At 39.6% G+C, this 20,164-nt stretch overlaps 1 protein-coding gene across 3 annotated transcripts; it reads right to left on the bottom strand.

Annotated features, from left to right (window-relative positions):
- Window positions 1–213: 213 nt before the first annotated feature.
- Polr3c (RNA polymerase III subunit C) lies at window positions 214–20,088 on the bottom strand. 3 transcript variants are annotated; one of them, XM_003479285.5, is made up of 15 exons: window positions 19,892–20,087; window positions 17,649–17,815; window positions 16,786–17,041; window positions 16,493–16,678; window positions 13,912–14,000; window positions 9,884–9,988; window positions 9,653–9,745; window positions 7,767–7,847; window positions 7,488–7,539; window positions 6,888–6,948; window positions 6,358–6,508; window positions 5,255–5,356; window positions 5,077–5,126; window positions 4,504–4,653; window positions 214–3,174 (listed from the first exon to the last, which is right to left on the bottom strand). In XM_003479285.5, exons 2-15 carry the CDS (start codon window positions 17,793–17,795, stop codon window positions 3,093–3,095), a joined length of 1,605 nt encoding a protein of 534 aa, XP_003479333.2. In that variant the 5' UTR covers window positions 17,796–17,815; window positions 19,892–20,087; the 3' UTR covers window positions 214–3,092. The 3 variants fall into 3 exon arrangements, with proteins under 3 accessions (XP_003479333.2, XP_005007962.2, XP_012998289.2); XM_005007905.3 differs by having other exon boundaries at window positions 19,498–20,006; XM_013142835.3 differs by lacking the exon at window positions 5,077–5,126 and having other exon boundaries at window positions 19,892–20,088.
- Between the last annotated feature and the right edge of the window lie 76 nt (window positions 20,089–20,164).

Raw genomic sequence — 20,164 nt, 5'->3', positions numbered from 1 at the left:
GGTTCCTTAGACCGAAATTATTTCTGGACCCAACCTCACCTACTAGTTCTGGGCTGAACTCTAAGCACCTCCAGGCCACAGTACTCTGCATACCTCTTAACTGCAGAATCGTAATTAGTTAATTACATGTTTCCAAGCCAGACACCCAAAAGGCATCTCTGATGCTGTGTTGTAGTCAGGGTTTGAAAGGGAACTGATGTTATACAGGACACATAATTTATAGGCTTACTTTATAATATTCACCCAAGAAGTCAAATGTGGAGGTCAGGAGTTCTGTTCTTTAGAGACTTAAAGAATCCAGCTGAAGGCCTGGATCCCATGGCAATGTCCTGCATGAGTGCAGCTGAAAGCCTAGGGCCCATGACAACGTCTCATACAAGTCTGTGTCAAGCATCTGCATCCGGAAGGCCCAAAGGTCAGTGGTAGAAGCCAGAGGGTCTGCACCAGCAGGATGAAAGATCTGCACCAGCAGGTTGAGGGATCTTCACTAGAAGCCGGAAGTGATGATCAAAGTAAGGACCAGAGCGCCCTCAAAGAGACTGCAGCCATCCTCATTGACAGCAAGGACTAGAGCTCCTCCGAGAGCAGTCATGTTTTGTATGAGGAAAACCAGCACAAGCTTCTTCAGGAGAATCAACAGCACATCATCTTTCCGTCCAGTTCTGCTTTTATGGTGTTGGTAACAATGATCAGATGGGCCTTCTACACCCAGCACCATGCTGATTCAGTTCAGCTGGGTGTTCCAAGTTGACCATTAATTTAACACACCAGACCTCTTTTGTCTCAAAAGGCACACAACTGTTGAAGATTTAAACCTTAGAACTTTCTCAAATCCTGCCTGATTTCAGTCTCCATTGCTCTTGTTCAAGGCTTTCTCATGTTTATAAGTCTTGATAGCCCTGCCCCTGCCAATTCAGGGAAGTGCTGTCACTTTAGGTATACATCTGCTTTTGCAGATTGTGTCAGTCCCACTCCTCATTGCTTAGAATAAGGTAACCTCCCTAGCAAATTGTGGCCAAGGCCTTGCTGTCTGTTTCTCTAGCCTCGATTCTGGAAAGGCCCTTACCCTAATTTTTAGTTGAACACTATTTGTAGTTGTCCCAAGAGTCAAGCTGTTCGCTTCTGGGATTCTTTTCCCCTTTCCTCTCAAAGATCCTCTTTTTTCAAATTATAGATTGTCTTATTTTGTACTGGAAATTGAACTCACAACCTTGTGCTTTCCAGGTAGGTGTTGTGCCTCCCACTGAGCTGTATTACTGGCCAAACTGTCGTTTTTCAGACAGGGTCTTGATAAGTAGTTCAAGCTGGTCTTGAACTCATGATCCTCTTGCCTCAGCTTCTACAGTGCTGGGATTAGAGGTCTGAGTCACCAGGCACAGCTTGGGCACTTTTATCCTTTCTTTGTGGATTCTTTTTCTTTCCTGCCTCTCTGAACCTAGTACTTACTCTTCCACTATAGCTGCGTAATACTTGTGCTTCCATCTTTTCTTTAGGTTGTATGCTCAAGGCATATTCATCTTTGGATCCCCAAGAGCTGGCATAGTATTTGATACATAATAGGTCCTGACTCAATGATAGCACATGGTTTAAGGGTAGAGTTGGCCTCTCACTTATTTTGTGTATTGTGATCCAACTCACAAATGCATCGCTTGCAAGGCAGGCGCTTGTGCCGCTGAGCTAAATCCCCAGCTGTGTATTGTGTTTCAGTATGGTGACAGTTACTTGACACTCAAGTGTTTAAAGAATTGCAACGAATTTGGTATGAGGGAACTGAACAACACCTAACTGCTTTAAATGAATTGAACCTGCTGGGAAAAACTATATCCATGATCTTGAAAGAAAATGCGGAATTGCCACTTTTAAGGCAATAGTAGAGATGAGGAAATCAGTAGTTCATTGAGTGCTTGTATGTCGGACACTGTGTTAAATATTCTACATATGTGAGTTCAGGTGTGTAGAAGCCTGGAACTGGCAGATGTGTCTTCTATCCACAGATTCCACTGTGACTGTTCAGCCAATCCACCTCCTACTCCTGAGAATCAGTTTTCTCCCTTTTCCACAGCAGTCTTACATTTCTCACTCTGTGTGTGTGTGTGTGTGTGTGTGTGTGTGTGTGTGTGTGTGAAAACACCACAGTTCAGCAAAAATAAAGAACAGGCACAGACTTGAAAATGGAACTGACTGACAGCTTAAGAACAAGTTTTCTACTGTGAGGGATGTTCCAATAAAGCCTGGTTGACTGAGGAGAACAGATGTGTCTCATCGATTTAAGGTTCTTCCCATTGCCACAATTTGGTGAGAGGAAAATACTCTAGATGTAGGCCTAACCCAGAATCAACCAACTTAAAAAAAATGGTAAACTCTTAATCTCAGCTACTTGTGATGCTGAGGCAAGAGGACTCCTCCAAGTTTGAGGTCAGCACGAGCAACTTACCAACACACAGGTCTCAAAATACAAAGAGGTAGGCATAGTTGTGCATACTCATAATCTCATCACTAGGAGGCTAAGGCAGGAGGATGATTTCAAGAATAGTGAGCCTTGGGGCTGGGGATTTAGCTCAGCGGCATAAGCGCCTGCCTTGTAAGCAGGCAGTTGTGAGTTCGATTCCTGGTACCGATTAAAACGAAAAAGACAAAAAAAAAAAAAAAGGAATAGTGAGCCTTATCTGAGAGGCTGTGAATACAGCTTAGTGGTAGAGCACAGTGAATCTCAAGTAGTGCCCCCCCCCAAAAAAGAAAAAGCCAAAATTTTTTTTCTCTCTCTTCTTGTGGTATTGGAGATTCAACACAGGACTTTCACAGAGCTACACTCCCAGCTTTTTTATCCTTTTTATATTTTGAGACAGGGTCTCATAGGTTAGAAAGCTGCCTACCAGGGTACAAACTTGTGATCCTCCTGCCATAGCTTTTTAAGAGTGCTGGGATCATATGCATGTACTACCACGCTGTTTCAAACTCTCAGGTGGATACTGAGCAGTAAGGTTAGAGAGTTTCACAACAAGAACCTGAAACTTCTCTCACTGCAGAGAATGTATTGGGGCACCTCCTTTGTCTTTCTGTCCCTCAGGTATTCTGAGGAAGATGCTTCTGGGTCACTGTTTCTTCATGGTGCTCTCAATGTATGACTCCAGCAGGAAGATGGTTTCATCTACCTGGATCTCACTGGCATCCAACCTGAAAAAGTGAAAGCATTTGCTTACAGTAGATTGAATCATTACTGCATTAGAGTAGAGGTTGGGGTGGGTGTGGTTATCGAGAGCTGCTTGGTTACTTTTGAGTAATGGTGGGAAGCAGGAGAACCAATGGTTCATTTTCTCATTTACTGAGCATCTTTTGTACATTCGGCACTACGAAAGTTGCTGAGCATGCAGAAGACAGGGCTTCTGTGCTGGGGGAGGTTACAGTATAACTTACAACCAAGAGGAAAGATAGTCTGCGTAAAAACCTAGTAAAAGGTCTCAGTGTGTTTTAAAATTGTGAAAAGCTAAGTGTGACCAAAGTTTTAAGCAAGTGGTTATTAGGAAGAGAAAGGAACATCTTGGAACTGATAAAAGCTATCTCAGAAAAGACCACAGCTAACATCAGACTTAAGATGAGAGACTGAAAGCTCCTGTGAGGCAAGGTTGTCTGCTCTTTCCATTCCACCTTATCTTGGAGGTTTTATCTGGGCAACGTGGCAAGAAAAGGCAGCTGGACTACAAATGAAGTTGTGAAGCTTTCTCTGTTCAGAGATGACACAAATGTATATATATAACAAAGAATTCCCCTCAAACCACTAGAATAAATAAATACACAAAGTTGCAGGATATAAAATCAAAACACAAAAATCTGTTTTTCAATACACTAGCAGGGAATGACCTAAAAATGAAGTAAGAAAACACTTTTATTTAAAACAAAATTAACAAAAAAGTTACAGTTCTAGTACAAGAAAGCAGTTAAATACTGCTGAAAGAAATTAAAGGCCTAAATAAATAGAAAGAGTTGTCATTCACAGGAAGAAAGGCTGTTAAGTTGACAGTATTCTCCAAAGCAATTAACAGATTCAATGCAATTTCCATAAAGGTGAGTGGTGAGGAAGGAAAGGAAATGAAGACAGAGGCTGGCTGTCATGCCAGTAAGTCTAGTCTTTATGCTGTACACATAAGGAATAAATCACCTGAAGTAGGACAGTGATGTTACCAATCATTTTAAAGATAATACTTTTGCAAGTATTCTGAGAAATAGTTGGGGGGGGGCTCATTGTGAAGGTCTAGGAAACACATGATGAAGGCCTGTATGGAAGCCAAGGTGAAAGGCCAGATTTTATTTATTTTTTTGTACTGGGAATCAAACTCAAGACCTTGCACTTATCAAAACAGGCAGATTAAATTCTTTAACTGAGCTGGGAAAGAAGACAGCTTAATGCTTTGGTCACTCTCCACTTAACACAATTATAGATACACTTGTGTTGGTTGGAGGGGTTGCAGAAGGTATTTTGAAATATAGGTCTCAAATTAAGCTTACTTGTTGACGTTACGCTTCAAGGTCTCTAGCTGCTGACGCTCAGGGGCTGTGATCATCTCCTCTATTTCTTGCAACTGTGCTTCCTCTGCACCTGTAGCTTGCACAGATGCAATGATGGCTTCTACCCTCTGAGACTTTTCGAGTAGACGCCTATTAGACAAACACAACTCTGAGACATATTCCCTAATTTTAAGATCCTCTTACCCTTTATCTGAGACACAACTTCCCCCATTACCATATTTCTGGCCCAGGTGAATCATATCATTGCCTAAGGACATTTTCTATAAATTTAATTGGGAATATAACAATTCCTGAGTTTGAAGTTTTCTTATAAATTGAATCTGCAAAATTATTTTATTAGGAGTATATTGGGAAAGTATAGATTAATGCATGATTTATGCCAACTAAAGACGATGATGACTCAGTGGAACTCGACTGGTCCTTAAAATACTGTATTCAAGGAGTAGGCACGGTGGTATACACCATGTGTGAGGAGCTGTCTTCATTTCTATAGAAAATTCTTCCTCAAACCCTTGACCTTGAAAAATCTGAAGATTCAACTGAAAATCTTACTTGTTTTCTTTGGTTTCAAACTGCCGCCTTTCTATCAAGTTGGTTACACTCTGAGGAAAGAGAAGACTAGAAATGCACACAGTTGTATTTTAGCAGCTCAGGTACAATGGGTAAAGTAAGCATACAGGAGACAGCCCTTTGTGTGGAGGAAATGGGGAGAGGGTCTACATGGGATTACCTTGTAGCACCTGTGTAACAACATTCGTGCAGCTGATAGGACATTCACAGTATATAAATAGAAGGTCCTGGATGGAGCATGGTCTGGTGTTTTTGGAATTTCCTATTTTCCATAGAAAGAAAAGAGAAATTTCATTGCTCTTTAGAATTGGCAAAGTAAACCTCCACCACATTCAGAGATACTCAACCTTTTCTCTAATACTTTCCAAGTGGGAAAGAAAGAGGACACAACTAATATTTAATGAGGAAATGCTATGAAGACAGGTAGATCATTACAACAAACTACAGTACATTATTATTACTACCACGTATCACCATTTTTATTTTATTATTATTTTTTTTTTTTGAGATGGTCTCGCTGTGTAGTGTAGGCTGGGTTTGAACTTGCTTATGTAGTACAGGCTGGCCTTGAACTCATGGTGATCCTCCTGCCTCAGCCTCCCACATGCTAAGATTACAGGCATGTACCACAACTTCTAGGTCTGTCACCATTTTATATATGGGGAAAATGACTTGCTCAGTGTGGCCAGGTAAGAGGCAGAGCTATGATTTGACTCAGTAATCCATTCTGCCTCTTTCCTTACTACATGGAGCTACAGACCCACTAGGGACTATGACTAGATATAATTTGGTACAGATTTCAAAATCTTGAGGAAAGGACAGGACAATAGGAGAAGAAGGGGCAAGATGGCTTTTAGCCAATTTCTTGGCTGTCTCTATTTCTTTTTTTTTTTTTAAGGTTTTTTTTTTTTTTTTTTGGTCTTTTTCCTTTTCCTTTTAAGTACCAGGGATCGAACTCACCACTGCCTGCTTGCAACGCAGGCGCTTATGCCGCTGAGCTAAATCCCCAGCCCCCTGCTGTCTCTATTTCTTATGGGCCAGTTAAAGCTCCACATTTCCCTTCCAGTATTTGCTGTGCCTTTCTTTTTGGTACCGGGATCAAATTCACAACCTTGGCTTGCCAGAAAGGTGCTTCTGCCACTGAACTAAATCCCAGGCCCATCTTTGTTAATACCTCTGTCTCACAGCTACAGAGTTTGCCTGAGAATCTCAGGAGCTTCTCTCACCAGTTTTGCTGGTCAGCAATTATACACCACTGTTTACCTGGAGTGATATGAAGTTTTCTGAGAGCATCTTATATAGCATATCCTTTGCCTCCTTTGCAGGAATCATTGCAAAGTCCTCCACTTGCTTCTGCTCTAGATGTTTCTTTTGCAAAACCAGACGGAATATTCTGGCACATCGAGATCCAAATCTGGAAAGAAATGAAGACAGCAAGTGGCCAATATAGATTAGCTTTTGCTTTTAGCCCGAGGGGAAAGCTGTCCATGTGTGGAGCCTGGACCAGAGGAACAGCAACCAGAGAACTCTCAGCCCCACACATTGGTAACTGTATTATTAATCATAAGTGCCACAGCTCTTGCAGTACAAGGTTTTAGGGAGCTCACTAATTTGCATCACTGGGAATTGAGCAGTAGAATGAAGAATAGGAGCAGATAGTATCCATAGCAGTCCAGTGGAAAAATGGGGTAAGGTATGCGGTAGTGTGCCTATAATGGTTGCTTACATAAGGATCAAATGGGGGGTGGATAGGAAGTGTCTGACCCTAATCCCAATTCAGATGCCCGCCTTACCTCTCCTGTATGACAGACTCCAGAGTGGCTGTGGCTAGAGATGCTAATGCTTTATGGAAGTCTTTATGTAGAAGATTAAGGTCATTTAGTAATATTTTGGCCTGACTGCTCTGACCTTAGTTTTAGTCTAAAATTCCTAATTTCTCATTAAAATTTAAATGTTATTTCATTTTTCACATTAATTTATGGTACATAAATATCTTTTTTTTTTTTGGTCTTTTTTTGAGACAGGGTCTCCCTATGCAGTTCAGGCTGGCTTTGAGCTCACTTTGTAGCCCAGGCTGGTCTCGAACTCGAAACAATCCTCCCACCTCAGCCTCCCGAGTGCTGGGATTATGGGCGTGAGCCATCATGCCCAGCTGTACATAAATATCTTAAAATTCTAGTTAATGAAGGTAGGTAAGTAAAGGTGATTCTGGTTGATTAAAAGTCTTTGTTTACCATTAATGTGATTTATTGAAGACTCACAGAAATAATAGGAAATTTCTTCAATATATTGAGTTAGTATACTATTACCAAATCTTTATTTTATAAGACACCATTCTGCTTCACAGCTCAAGCTGCCTGACTGTATGGATAGTCAGGGTAAGGTAAGGATACTGATGACATACATTCCTCCACCACTGTCGCCAGATTTTCCAACAAACTCTAGCTATTAAAAAGAAAGAGACAGAGCATTAACTGAATGAAAAGTCCAGTGATTCTGTTTCCAATGGAGTAAATCTGCCAAGGGTCTGTAATGTGTAACCCTCCTATTAGATGATGGTAAGGAAATTGTCTGAATTGGTTTGGTAGACAGTGAGGCTGTAGGAGACTGATATTAGGCAGAAGTAAATTGAAAACACAGCAGAGAAAATAGCCCCAGGTAAATAGACTTACTGGGTCATCTGCAAGCAGAGTGAGATACTGGTCAAGCACTTGCTTGGAGATGTTATAGCCAACGGGTAGCGATCTGAAGATCTAGGAAGCAAAGCAGATGTAGAAAATGGTCTTAAGAATTTAGAATTGCTGGCCAGGGATTTAGCTCATCGGCACAAGTGCCTGCCTGGCAAGTGCAAGGTTGTGAGTTCAATCGCCAGTATCAAAAAACAAAAACAGAAACAAAACAGAATTTAGAATTACTCGTATTAAAATAATTTTTTTTGGTAGTTATGGGGATTGAACCCAGAGTCTCACATGTGGTACGCAAGTGCTCTGCTACTGAGGTGTAACTATATCCTTAGTTGTTTTTTATTTTTTTTTGAACAAACAAAGTTTCACTAAGTTGCCCTGACTGGTTTTGAATTTGGAATCCTCCTGACTCCACCTCCTAAGAAGCTGGATTTCAGGTATATATGCCCATGTAAATAAAACATTTTAATTTTATTTATTTTTTTGGGACAGGGTCTCACAATGCAGTTCAGACTGACCTTGAATCCACTATGTAGCTTAATCTCACTTTGATCTGCTTACCTCAACCTCTCAAATGCTAGGATTACAGGATCACTCAAATGCCCAGTTAGACATTTTAATTTTAGATATCAAATATCCAAAAGTATTCATACTGGCATTGTTTTTAAAGGCAAAAAGTAAGAAATAATCTAAATGACCAGTGATAAGGAATCAATTAAACTACAGTCTGGCTATTAAGTGAAATATGATATTGTCTTTATAAAGAATGAGATCTATGAATACTGACATGAAAAGATATTGTTACCTAAAAGAAGTTATAGGACAGGGGATGTAGCTCAGCAATACAGTGCTTGCCTGGTATATGTGAGATCATGGGTTTGATTCCCAGCACCTCAAAACAAAAGTAAAAACAAGTTATAGTATAATATATAGAGTACAGTCTCATTCTGGGGTAAAAAATACATATACACATGTTAGCCCATATGTAAAAAAAGGTCTGAATAAAGATCTATACCGATCTCCTGACAAGGATCTCTTGGACTAGGATTATGCAAAATTATGTATATTTTAAAGTATGTTACAAAAAATAAAAAGCACATTATTTTAAGGGTTTGGTTTCATGGGTATTGACAATTATATAGATCTGTGTATCTAACCAGCCACAAGAAGACAAAGAACGTCTCTATCACTCCTGAAAATGTACTTTCAGGAACTGTAAGGAATTAGAACTAAAATTGCACATTTCATTGCTGTTTGAATATGGGTCACAAAACTACTTCTGTCATCAGAAAAAACTTTGTATTTACCTTGTTACATAGTAAATTAAAAAAATTTAGGCCAGGTGTGGTGGTGCATGGCTGTAACCCCAGCACTTGGGAGGTTGAGGCAGGAGGATTGTTGTAAGTTTGACGTTACATAGTGAGTTCAAGGCCAGTCTAAACTACATAGGGAGACCCTACATCAAAAAACAAAGAAACAACCAAAAAAAAAAAAAAAAAAAAAAAATATATATATATATGAAATCAGAGATTGAACTGAGATGCTTTGCACTGAACTACATTCCTAGCCCTTTATTATTTCTGATTTTTGAGATAGGGTCTCAGTTGCCCAGGCTGGATTTGAACCTTTAATGTCTGGCCTCATGTTCCCAGAGTGCTGGGATCACAGGTTTGTACCCTTGCATCTGACTGTGTAGTTTTAAAAAGCTGGATCCTAAGAAACAGAACATTCTGTACTAACCACTTGAAGATAATCCTTGCCCCACCTGAAACAACAAAATTCCTTTTTCTAAAAGTTTAGGCCTCAACCTAATCCAGGCATAAAAAATTGTTATAATACTCAAGAATGTGTTAGAAAGCTAGCATGAAACTCACCTCATTGGAAGATAATGGCTGAGTGAAGGGGGCATCAGAGGAAGTAGTAACCTCACTCATCCGAAGCATGGCCCTCACGATCTCGCTGCTTGTCTGGGGTTAAAAAGTAAACAGGAATTCAGAATTCACTGTGCTGTCTTTAGCCCTTGCCAATAGCTACATAGCTACACTGGCAGCAAACTGAATGTTTTCATTTCCTGATGATCACTGACAAACCCAATGAAATATTACCTGGTCCATCCTGTTTGCAACTGCATTCACAATGGCTTGATCACGGAAGTGTTGATGGAACCTGTCAAGGTTGGTCTGCCAATAAATACCATCGTCTGGAGTGGGCTAAAGAAAAGTATTACAGAAACATTTAAATACAGTGAAGTTTTCTGGTGAGGAGCTAATTTAATGGTTTACCGTTTCTTTTCTGACACTTTTTTTTTTGAGATGGGGTCTCGCTATGCAGTTTAGGCTGGCCTTGAGCTCACTTTGTAGCCCAGGTGGGTCTTGAACTTACAACGCTCCTCCCACCTCAGCCTCCCAAGTGTTGGGATTACAGGTGTGAGCCACCACGCCCGACTTTTTTTTTTAAGCGGTACCGAGGATTGAACTCATGATTGCCTGCTTGCAAGGCAGGTGCTTATGCTGCTGAGCTAAATCCCCAGCCCCAATTTCTTTTCTTATACAGAGCAACTAAATTGGTCCAGGAAAAAGATAGTTCACTCATATAGATCAGTATCTTGATAAATTCCAATTTCAAAGAGTTTTTCTACAACATCTAGTCTCTTGCCTGACCCCTTTCTTTTTACTCTCAGCAGATGCCCTTGCCTGATTTCATAGAGAAAATCTTGCCTTTTCATCCTCAGAGCTCTAGCTCAATTTTCCCTCCTGTCCTGCAAATCTTTAATTTTTCTTTCTCATCAGCCTTTCTTGTTTAAGTATCTTTTATTCTAGAATTTTCCTTTGACCCTATACCTCGCTCATCTTCCTTTGTCATAGCTAAGCTTCTCAGAGAGATGGCCATCCTTAGTTACCTCATCCAGGTCTACTCACCAATTTCCACAATTGTACTGAAATGTCAATTGTTACTGTCATTCCAGTGAAATTCCACTACTGTTCTTGAGGACTTCCTTATTGCTAAAGTCAAAGAATGAAGAATACTTTCCAGTTCTGATCTTGACTGTTTAAAAGCATATGACACAGCTGGATATTTTTTCTGACATAAAGTTATGTGGCTTGTTGCTTATTGGATATTATGACATCATATTTTCTTAGTGTTACTTTTTTTTTTTTTGCAATATGGAAGATTGAACACAGCGTTTTTATGATAGGAAAGGGTTCAATCACTAAGCTACATCGTCCTCAGATATTTTTATTTTGAGACAGGGTCTTAAATTTATGGTTCTCCTGCTTCATTCTTTGGAGTAGCCAGGATTATAGGCAGGCACCATCATGTCTAGCCACATTCATGTATATATATATATATATATATATATACACACACACACACATATAAATATCTCAACAGCCAACTATATGTATTTATGCGTACAGTGTGGTATTTCTTTTGGGGGGGAGGTTTCTGAGATGGGGCATCACTCATTATGTATCCCAGGCTGGTCTGAAACTTATGGTGATCCTCTTGCCTCTGCCTTCCAAGTGGTGGGACCACAGGCATGTAACACCATGTCTGGCTACAGTGTAATATTTTAATACATGTATAAGATGTATAATGATCAGATCAAGGTAATTAATACCTGGCTTTATGTGTTACCCCAGAGATGTCTACTATTTTTTTTTGGAGATGGTCTCATATAGGCTGTCCTTGATCTCATAATGTTCCCAAGTGCTGGGGTTACAGGATTGTACAATCATACCCAGCTTTGGCTTTCTTTACCATATCACTATTTTAGGCTCTAATCATGATTTAAGTGGATTACAACAATGGGTTCTTTTTCTTTGTGCTGGGGATCAAACTTATGACCTTGTGCTGGCCAGGCACCAACAGGTTCTTAACTGGTTTTTATTTTTTTCCCCCTTAAAGTAATAGACACTATAAAAGGAATGATTGTATTTTTCTAATTTTGCTTTTGAATCCTTCTAATTTCTTAAAGTAATTTAAAAGCAATTTTTTTTGGTATTAAAATTGAACTCAGGACTCCTGCTTTTCAGGCAGGTGCTGTGCCACTGAGCCATATTCCCAGCTTCCATTTCTCACAGAATAGTGCTTTTTGACCTTTTTGGGTCAAAAATTTGAAGAGAGCTAAGGAGTGCTTCACTGTACAATGCACATGAACACATATACAAATGGACTTTGCAATCCATCTACAGAGCTGTCCAAATTATGAACTATAGTAATCTGTCTGAAGTATAAACTCAATCGCCTCATTCTCCTGCTTAAAATCAGTTAACTCCCCAGTGCTTTCAGGATGAAATCCAATTAACTAGTGCTTAGTTAATTGAGAAATATTTGCTGAAGCTGGACATGATAATGTACCCCTGTAATCCTAGTACTCAGGAGGTTAAAGCAGGAAGATTGTGAGTTTGAGGGCAGCTTGGGCTACAAAGTGAGACTGTGCTTTAAAAATCAACAAACAAAAAGAAAAAGAAAATATTTGCTGAGATCCTGCTAGTTTTCAGGTGGCAAGACAGGATGTTGCTCTCAAGTTTAACTAGAGGAAAAAGACAAATGTACAAAAATACATAATTTCAGCTATGAATATGGATGCTACATGGAAGATGAAATAGAGAAATGTGTACAGACTTAAGTAGGTGGCCAATCATGTTTGAGCTCTTACGAAATAGCATTTAGCATTAGTGAAGCTGAATGATCAAAAAGCAACTACATGAAGATATACGAAAAATATTTAAAGTAGAAGGCATAATAAAGGCAATGACACGTTTGAGAAAGAAAGACAGTGGATAGAACATAATGAGCAAGAGGGAGAACGGGAAGATTTGGTTTATTTCAGAAGATCACACATATCAACCTAGATCAACGGTGGCGAACCTACTGCATGTGTGTCACTGTGTTTTTCTTTTAAAACAAAAGGTGGTAATGTATGAATCATTTTTCCCTAAACTAAAACCTTGGTATTCAAGTTATTTCAATGCTGGCATTTTGCTATAAATAAATGATTTTGAGGTTGCACTTTGGGTACTTGTCTCTAAAAGTTTTGCCATCACTGACCTAGATGATGAAAGGCTCAATAGTCCATAGCTTGGATTTCTTCTAAGAGCAAGAGGAAGCTATTAAAGAAATCTAGTTGGAGATACGGGTCAGAAGTACAGCACCTGCCTGGCAAACATGAGGTCCTAAGTTTAAGAAAAAAAACCAAAAAGAATCCAATTAATAGGTTTTTTCTTTTTTTTCCCCCAGTGCTAGGGATCAGACCTATGATCTCATACATGATAAGCAAGTATTCTACCACTCCACCAATCTACTTTCTTTGCCCAAATGATTTTTTTTTTTTTTTTAAACAACCAGAAAAGGATCTTGGCTGCTAAGTGGCTAAGTGGGTAAGAGTGTTTAGAAGAGTACTGGTGTTGGCTGACAAGAGTTGATAGTGTTTTAGACTAGGGAGACAGCAGTGGAAAAGATGAGAAATGGTTAGATTTGAGATAAATTAGGCTGATAGATATTACTGTGAGACTGGAGCATTGTAAGGATTTTGGTATAAGCAAGTGATATGATGTCCTAGGCAATGGCATCTTTCATTAAGATTAAGAAGCTTAAGAGAGACCAGATAATTAGAAGGCAGGAATCCTTTTATTTTGGCCGTTCTAACTTTGGTACTGGATGCTTACTAAACAACTTTATGGGACAGCAAGAAGGCACTGGAATATAGGAGTTCAGGCCTAAGTGTATCTTTCTGTCTTTTTCCTTTTTTTTTTTAATCGGTACCGGGGATCAAACTCACGACTGCCTGCTTTCAAGGCAGGTGCTTATGCTGCTGAGCTAAATCCCCAGCCCCTAAGTGTATCTTTCTGGATTCATTGCTCATTATTGATAATGACTTAGACTTTTCTAGGCCTTCTTTTTGCATGATCTGCTACCTCTGTTCAATGCATAAAATAAGTTAGGCCTCAGAAGGGAGACAGCTATGAAGCTACCTTCTCACTGGTCTACTCCTGGCCATTATTTAATGAAGTTCATAATCTTACTTTTTCTTAGCTCAAGAACCTCTAAGTTTCTTTGGCAGTGATTATCTGAGTACTCTTTCTGGCCTGCTTCAAGGTGAGGTTTCCTTATCAAGAAGCCCCATTACCTCTTTGTTATCTGTGGTGCGTTTTGGTTTCTTGGCCTTAGGCTCATCGGCAGCATCTTCATCAGATGATCTTCTCCTTTTACCTTTCCCTGACAAATAAACCAACAGGTGAGCTACAAATCCTATGATGACAGGAAATTACCAAACCTGACGAAAGATGCTTGTAGTTAATTTATAATTTAGAATTGTTTAGAAGACTGATGAGTGACAAAGAGCTTAAATCAATGATGTCATCTGAAATCCAGTATGTTCAGTTTTTATTTTATTTTGTCTTTTTGAGATAGGGTCTTGCCATGCAATTCAGGCAGTCTTTGAACTCACTTTGTAGCCTAGACTGACCTTGAACTTGCAGTGATTCTCCTGCTTCAGCCTCCAAAGTGCTGGGATTCAGGTGTGTGCCACTAACTCTGGCTGAAGTTCAGTATTTTCAAAAAGAAATTTATCTTTTTTTCTCAAACTGGTCCTCCTTCAATGGTTCCTCTTAGTGAATGGCACCATTATCCTTTGACATGTGCAAGTCAGATGTAATTTCTGATAACCCTCTTACCACTACTTATATCTATTTTTTCATTAATTTATATACATTTACCTTTGCAACCTCCCCCCATTTTTTTTTTCTTTTTAAGACAGGGTCTTGCTGTGTAATTAATTTTTTTTTTTTTTAATCGGTACCGGGAATGGAATCAAGACTGCGCTCTTGCAAAGCAGGCGCTTATGCCGCTGAGCTAAATCCCCAGCCCCTTGCTGTGTAATTCAAACTGGTCTTAACTATGTAGTCCAGGCTAGCCTCGAACTCTCAGTGATCCTCCAACTTCAGCCTACAGAGTGCTGGAATTAGAGGAATATGCTACCACACTTGGCTTCCTTGTTATAGAGAGCCCTTCCCATATTTATCATGGCCCAGGAAGTTTATATTTATAATCCAATGGAAAAGTTATTGGAATTCTAGTGAGTTAATTCCAATCTACCACTTCCAGTGTAACCCACAGTGACAATAAAGACACTAAGACATATTTATAATTATGGGGACCCAAGGGGTCCTAAGTCTGGCCAGGATGAAGGTTCACTGGAACAAAGGCCTTGACCCTGGGCCTAATCGAGATTTTTATTAATTCGTGAAAGAGGAAGTGGCTTGAGGATGAGTAACAGAACTGTGGGAAATATGTGAGTACTGTGAGCTGAGTTATATAGGAGGCCTAAAAGCATTCTGCATTATGCCAAAAGGATATGCAAAAAGACTGATCTGCATAATTCAATTGAGATAGCATTTAATGCTTGAGGGTGGTGCATTAACTCTGCTGTGAAAACTTTTCTGCCCTAGGAAGTCATAGCGTTTTAATCTCAAGGCTCAACCCAGTTGATAGCCCTAGAGCTCCATTAGCTCAATCTTGTTTTGGGAGTCACCTGTCTGGGAAACAGCAACTGTTGTCTAATTTAAAAGATTACACATCAACACCTCAGCTAGTCTGATTTACATTGCTTTGTCCCAATTGAAAGGAAAAGGAAATGCCTTAGCCAGCTCGGTGCACATCATTACACGGAGATATAATGTTTAGCCAAAGTGGAAGTAACTGCTCTTTGTTCAAGGAGAGTCATCCAAGTGGTGCTCCACACCTCCTCTTTTCTGTAGAAAGAAAAAAATCCTCTAAAAATGTAAAGTAAGCCAGGAGTGTGGCACAGGCCTATAATCCCAGCACTCTGGGATGCTGAAGCAGGAGGATCAAAAAGTAAACTAGATCATGACACTTTCAAGTCTACACTTTTTTTTTTTTTTTTGGTACAGGGTCTTGCTATATAGTCCAGGCTGGCCTCAAATTTGTGGCAATCCTCCTGCCTCCTGAGCACTGGGATTACAGGCATTGCACCATCACGCCCAGTGCCAAGCTTACATTCTTTCAGTAGTTTTCCTTTTCTCTTAAGGTAAAAAATAGATGTTCTAGGGGCCGGGGATATAGCTTAATAGTATAGTGTCTACTGGCAAGTGTGAGGTCCTGAGTTCTATTCCCAAAAAAAGAAAAACAAAAAGCTGTATAAGGTCTTGTGATCTATCCCCTGCCTGTCTCCCTTATCTTGTTTTCGCTCTAGTTTGCTCACCTGGATTTGGCCAAGGATGACTTTTCCTGTCCTTGAATGCCATTCTTCCCTCACAGTATACTATTTCCTCTGCCAAAAATGCTTATCCTCTATTACCTCATTACGTAACTCCTTTTGTTTCATATTTTAGTTCCAATGCCACTTTTTCAAAGAAACATGTATATAACCCCCTGTATAACAACACCCTACATAAATTAAGTCTCTCATTGTATTTTTTGTAACCTCCACACCTCATATCTCTCCAATACGGTACTTAACACAGATATACATGTCAGTATATCTACATGGCTAGTTAATGTGGTGTATTTTCCATACTTAGACCTATGCTTCAAAAGGTCTGGGATCGTGGTTTTTTCATTACAATATACCACAATGTATGGCATACAGCAATTACTTGGTTAATAGTCAACTGATTCATTCATTTAACAATGAATGAAGAAAAATCTACAATTAGAGCAATGACAATCACAGGGTCAAAATCTCATACCTATCAAGCTCAGTTTAGGAACCAGGTACATGTCCTTTTCATTAACAACAAGGCTAGGGGCAGGCGGTGGAGGTCCGGTATCTGAATTCTCAGGGGCATGCACCATGGGGCAACGCTGTACAAAGCGTGTGTCTGCCAGTTGCACAAAAGTGTTCGATACCTCAGCATAATCCATTGTCTTGCCATCTGTGGAACAGGAGGAAACATCAGGTGAGATAGGCTAGGATGGCAGAGTCTAATCCTGTAGCCAGTCAAACTATGCTTTTGCTAACAGCTGTAGATATAGTACTGACCTTCCATGGTGTCTGTGAGTCGGTCTGCTACTTTCTTCACAACAGCTGACATTGTCATTTTGCCATTCAACAGTAGCTCCTCAACAATCAACTCTCCAGTGTCACCATAAAGTGCTTTGGTAGTATAGATGTACCGGGGAAACCTAAGCATGCGTAACACACGGCTGCACTGGGCTTCATACTCAACCACACCACGCTTATGCACTTGATATATCACCAGGTTATGCTGGATAAGGACACAAAGTGCCTTTTTCACCTAGATAGGACCCAAAAGGACAGAAAAGACCTGGCAATTTAGCTGGCAATTTTTTTATCCAACAGTTTAGTAAGCATCAGGGAATGGCTAAACAAGAATTTCTGTTCTTTTCTATTGGAACTGATAAGAATCAAACATTCATGGACAAAATCAAGGAAGATTCCTTACAATGATGTTCATATTTCCTCTGATCTTTATTTTCATATCACAATTTCTTTCTGTCTGTCATTCTCATTACTTAAAGGTGATACTAAGATTAGTATACATGGGGCCGGGGATTTAGCTCAGCGGCATAAGCGTCTCCCTTGCAAGCAGGCAGTCGTGAGTTCGATCCCCGGTACCGATAAAAAGGAAAAAAGGGAAAAAAAAAAAAAAAAAGATTAGTATACTTATTGTGAATGAATGAGGTATGGCAGAGGAAGAGCAAAAATTTACTAAGAAGCGTCTTTTTTTTAATTTTTGGTATTGGGGATTGAACTCAGGACCTAGTGCTTGCTAGGCATGTACTCATGCTTCTTTGCAACTTTCTAGTAACAATATTCAGAGGTAGGTAAGAAAAATTAATGAAACAAATTAAAGAGAACAAGCTGATATTATCTAAACATACCTGATCCAGTGATGTTCCTGTGTCATGGACAATCACTCTGAGTGGCTGGCTGCCAGTTTTGATCAGGTGCACTCCAATTTTTTCTACAATCTCTCCAAAATGCTCTTGTAGCAACAGAGAACACAGTTTAATTTCAGCTTGAGTCATTATACTTGGAAGTCTCAAAACTAGAAAAAAAAAAAAAAAGAGTGGAAATTTGCTTTAGTTTGCGTTTTTGAGACAAGGTCTCATTACATAGTTCAGGCTGGCTTTGAACTTGCGGAGATCCTCCTGCTTCAGGCTACAAAGTGCTGGAATTACAGGTGTGTTCACATCACATCTGACTGTAAATTTGTGTATTTTTTCTGGAAGGTAATTTGTCAATACATATGAAAAGCATTAACATCTTGCATATATTTAACAACTTCACTCTATTTCAAGATAATAACAAAAAATCACACTAGTTCTATTTATTTTTTGGTTTTCTGAGACATACTAGCCTTGCACCATGTTGTCCAGGCTGGGCTCAAACTTGAGGGGATCCTCTTGCCTCAGTCTTGCAAGTGCTGGAACTACAGGCATGCAGTACCATCCCCGGCACTAGTTCTCTACACTACAGTACTGACATAGTGAAACGCCTAATAGCTAATGATAAATTACAGTATACCTGTAGAATAAGATACACTAAGCCAGCATTTAAAATGATTTAGTATGATACACACAAAAATTATTCATACAGTAAGACAAGCATAGTGATATAAGCCTGTAATCCCAGTACATAAGAGGCTGAGGCAGGAGGATTGCTGTCAGTTTGAAGCCAGGTTGGGCCACATAGTGAGTTCAAGGCCAGGCTGAACTGCATTACCAGGTCTTTTTTTAAAATTTTTTTATTTAAAGAGAAAAACAAAACTAAACGAAGCAAGACAGTAAAAGGCTAGAGGCAACACAGAATTTCAAGAGAAAAAACATACAGTAAGAGTTCACCAGTTAATAGATCACACATTGTCAACTTACAAACAGCTGTCCAGATTACAAAATTAAAGCATACAAAGTGGAGATTAATACAGTGAGATTGCAGTCAGTTCTGTTCAATGATCCAAGAAAAACTCAGCAATATGGTTCTCTTTCCTACACATTTAAATAAATTGCAGTTATATCCTTGAGATCACTTTCCTTCCTCTCTTTTTTACACTAACAATTGCGCATTTTAGTTTCCATTACTTCCACAGTTTTTTTTTAACTTTTTCTTTGAAGAGGAAAAGAAAAAAGATTGAAAAAAAAAAGGCCAAAAAACAAAGCAAGACGGACCAAAGAAAAACCCAATGTGACAAAGCAAAACAGAGTCATTTAGATCAGGAGGATGGACATAGCATAAAATGAAAAATAAATAAATAAAAAATAAAAAATAAAGGGATTACTAGGTGATCAACAATGGTTACCATTATGCCTCTTGCATTACCAGATCTTGTCTCGAGAAAAAAAAAAAGCAAAGAAAAAAAGTAATAGAAGCAAATTGCAAAGAAAAATGTAGACTAAAATTCAATTTAAAAAAATCACTACACATGCATAGGAAAATACTATAAATCTGTAAATCAAATGTATTTTTATATGAGTACATGTAGTTCTAATTTTAAAAAAAATTAGGTATAACTGATTCTGTAATGTTACAGATCTTAGCTTCTACATAGAATTCAGGTCACTCACTTTTCACTGCTTAGTTAACAGGTAATTTTGTTCCTGATCCATAAAGAAATGACAATTTAGAAAAAGACACGAGGAGGTAAAATTTTCTCAAGTGTTTCAACCACGAGATGAGTTACATTGTTAGTAGACACTTTTTTTTTTTTTTGCTACCGGGGATCGAACTTACACTCACGACCTCGTGTTTGCCCGGTAGTCACTTATGCCGCTGAGCCAAATCCCCGGCTCCGACACTTAATTCTTAAATTTTACTTCTTGTTAATGTAGACACAAACAGAAACTGATATAGGTGACTAAATGACTATTCCCCTATCATAAGCTGCGGCCAATTTCGCAGATGCCAGTTCTATGACCCCCCCCCCAACCCCTGACTCGGTATTAGTGAGACGATTTCAATCATCCACTGTTTTTGGAGAAGCATTTTTAGGCCCTCTGCCATTCTCGGAAAGGATTTCTAAGACGCGGTCTCCTGGCTCTTCAGTCCCTTCACGTAGTTTCCTGTTGCGGACGTGCTCTTTTGGCCGAGTCAGAGCCGCCTCGTTCAGATGTCATTTTCCACTAACCTCAGGGTCAGGGAGAATCCAAGGTTCCTAACCTACGGCTGCCGCCTTCAGCACATAGATATCGTGCGGCTCGGGTTAACCATCCGCGCCTAAACAGAGTCCACCTCTCTTTCCCGGAAGTAGATAGCTAGCTAGACAGAAGCGGAAGAGGAAATCGGTGTGCCGCTCTACCCCAGAGTTTCGGTGGCTTCCGGGGACGCTCTCTCTTTCTTCTCGCTGGAAGGCTGGAGGACTGGCGAGAGCCTATTTGAGTTGCCGGCGGGCGGGCCGAGG

The sequence above is a fragment of the Cavia porcellus genome, unplaced genomic scaffold (assembly GCF_034190915.1).
Source record: "Cavia porcellus strain 051 isolate PalLab524CR breed Dunkin Hartley unplaced genomic scaffold, mCavPor4.1 scaffold_1, whole genome shotgun sequence".
Lineage (NCBI taxonomy): Eukaryota > Metazoa > Chordata > Mammalia > Rodentia > Caviidae > Cavia > Cavia porcellus.
The sequence above is the reverse complement of the archived record's forward strand: the minus strand, read 5'-3'. Positions and strand labels throughout refer to the sequence as shown.

What these genes read in the sequence shown, in the direction of transcription:
- Polr3c (XM_003479285.5), bottom strand. Translation starts at nt 17,795, where the DNA reads ATGACTCAAGCTGAAATTAAACTGTGTTCTCTGTTGCTACAAGAGCAT. An exon ending in AAAACTTCATATCACTCCAG is followed by an intron (nt 5,357 to 6,357) that starts GTAAACAGTGGT and finishes TATGGAAAATAG; the next exon opens with GAAATTCCAAAAACACCAGA. An exon ending in TTGAAGCGTAACGTCAACAA is followed by an intron (nt 3,175 to 4,503) that starts GTAAGCTTAATT and finishes TCACTTTTTCAG; the next exon opens with GTTGGATGCCAGTGAGATCC.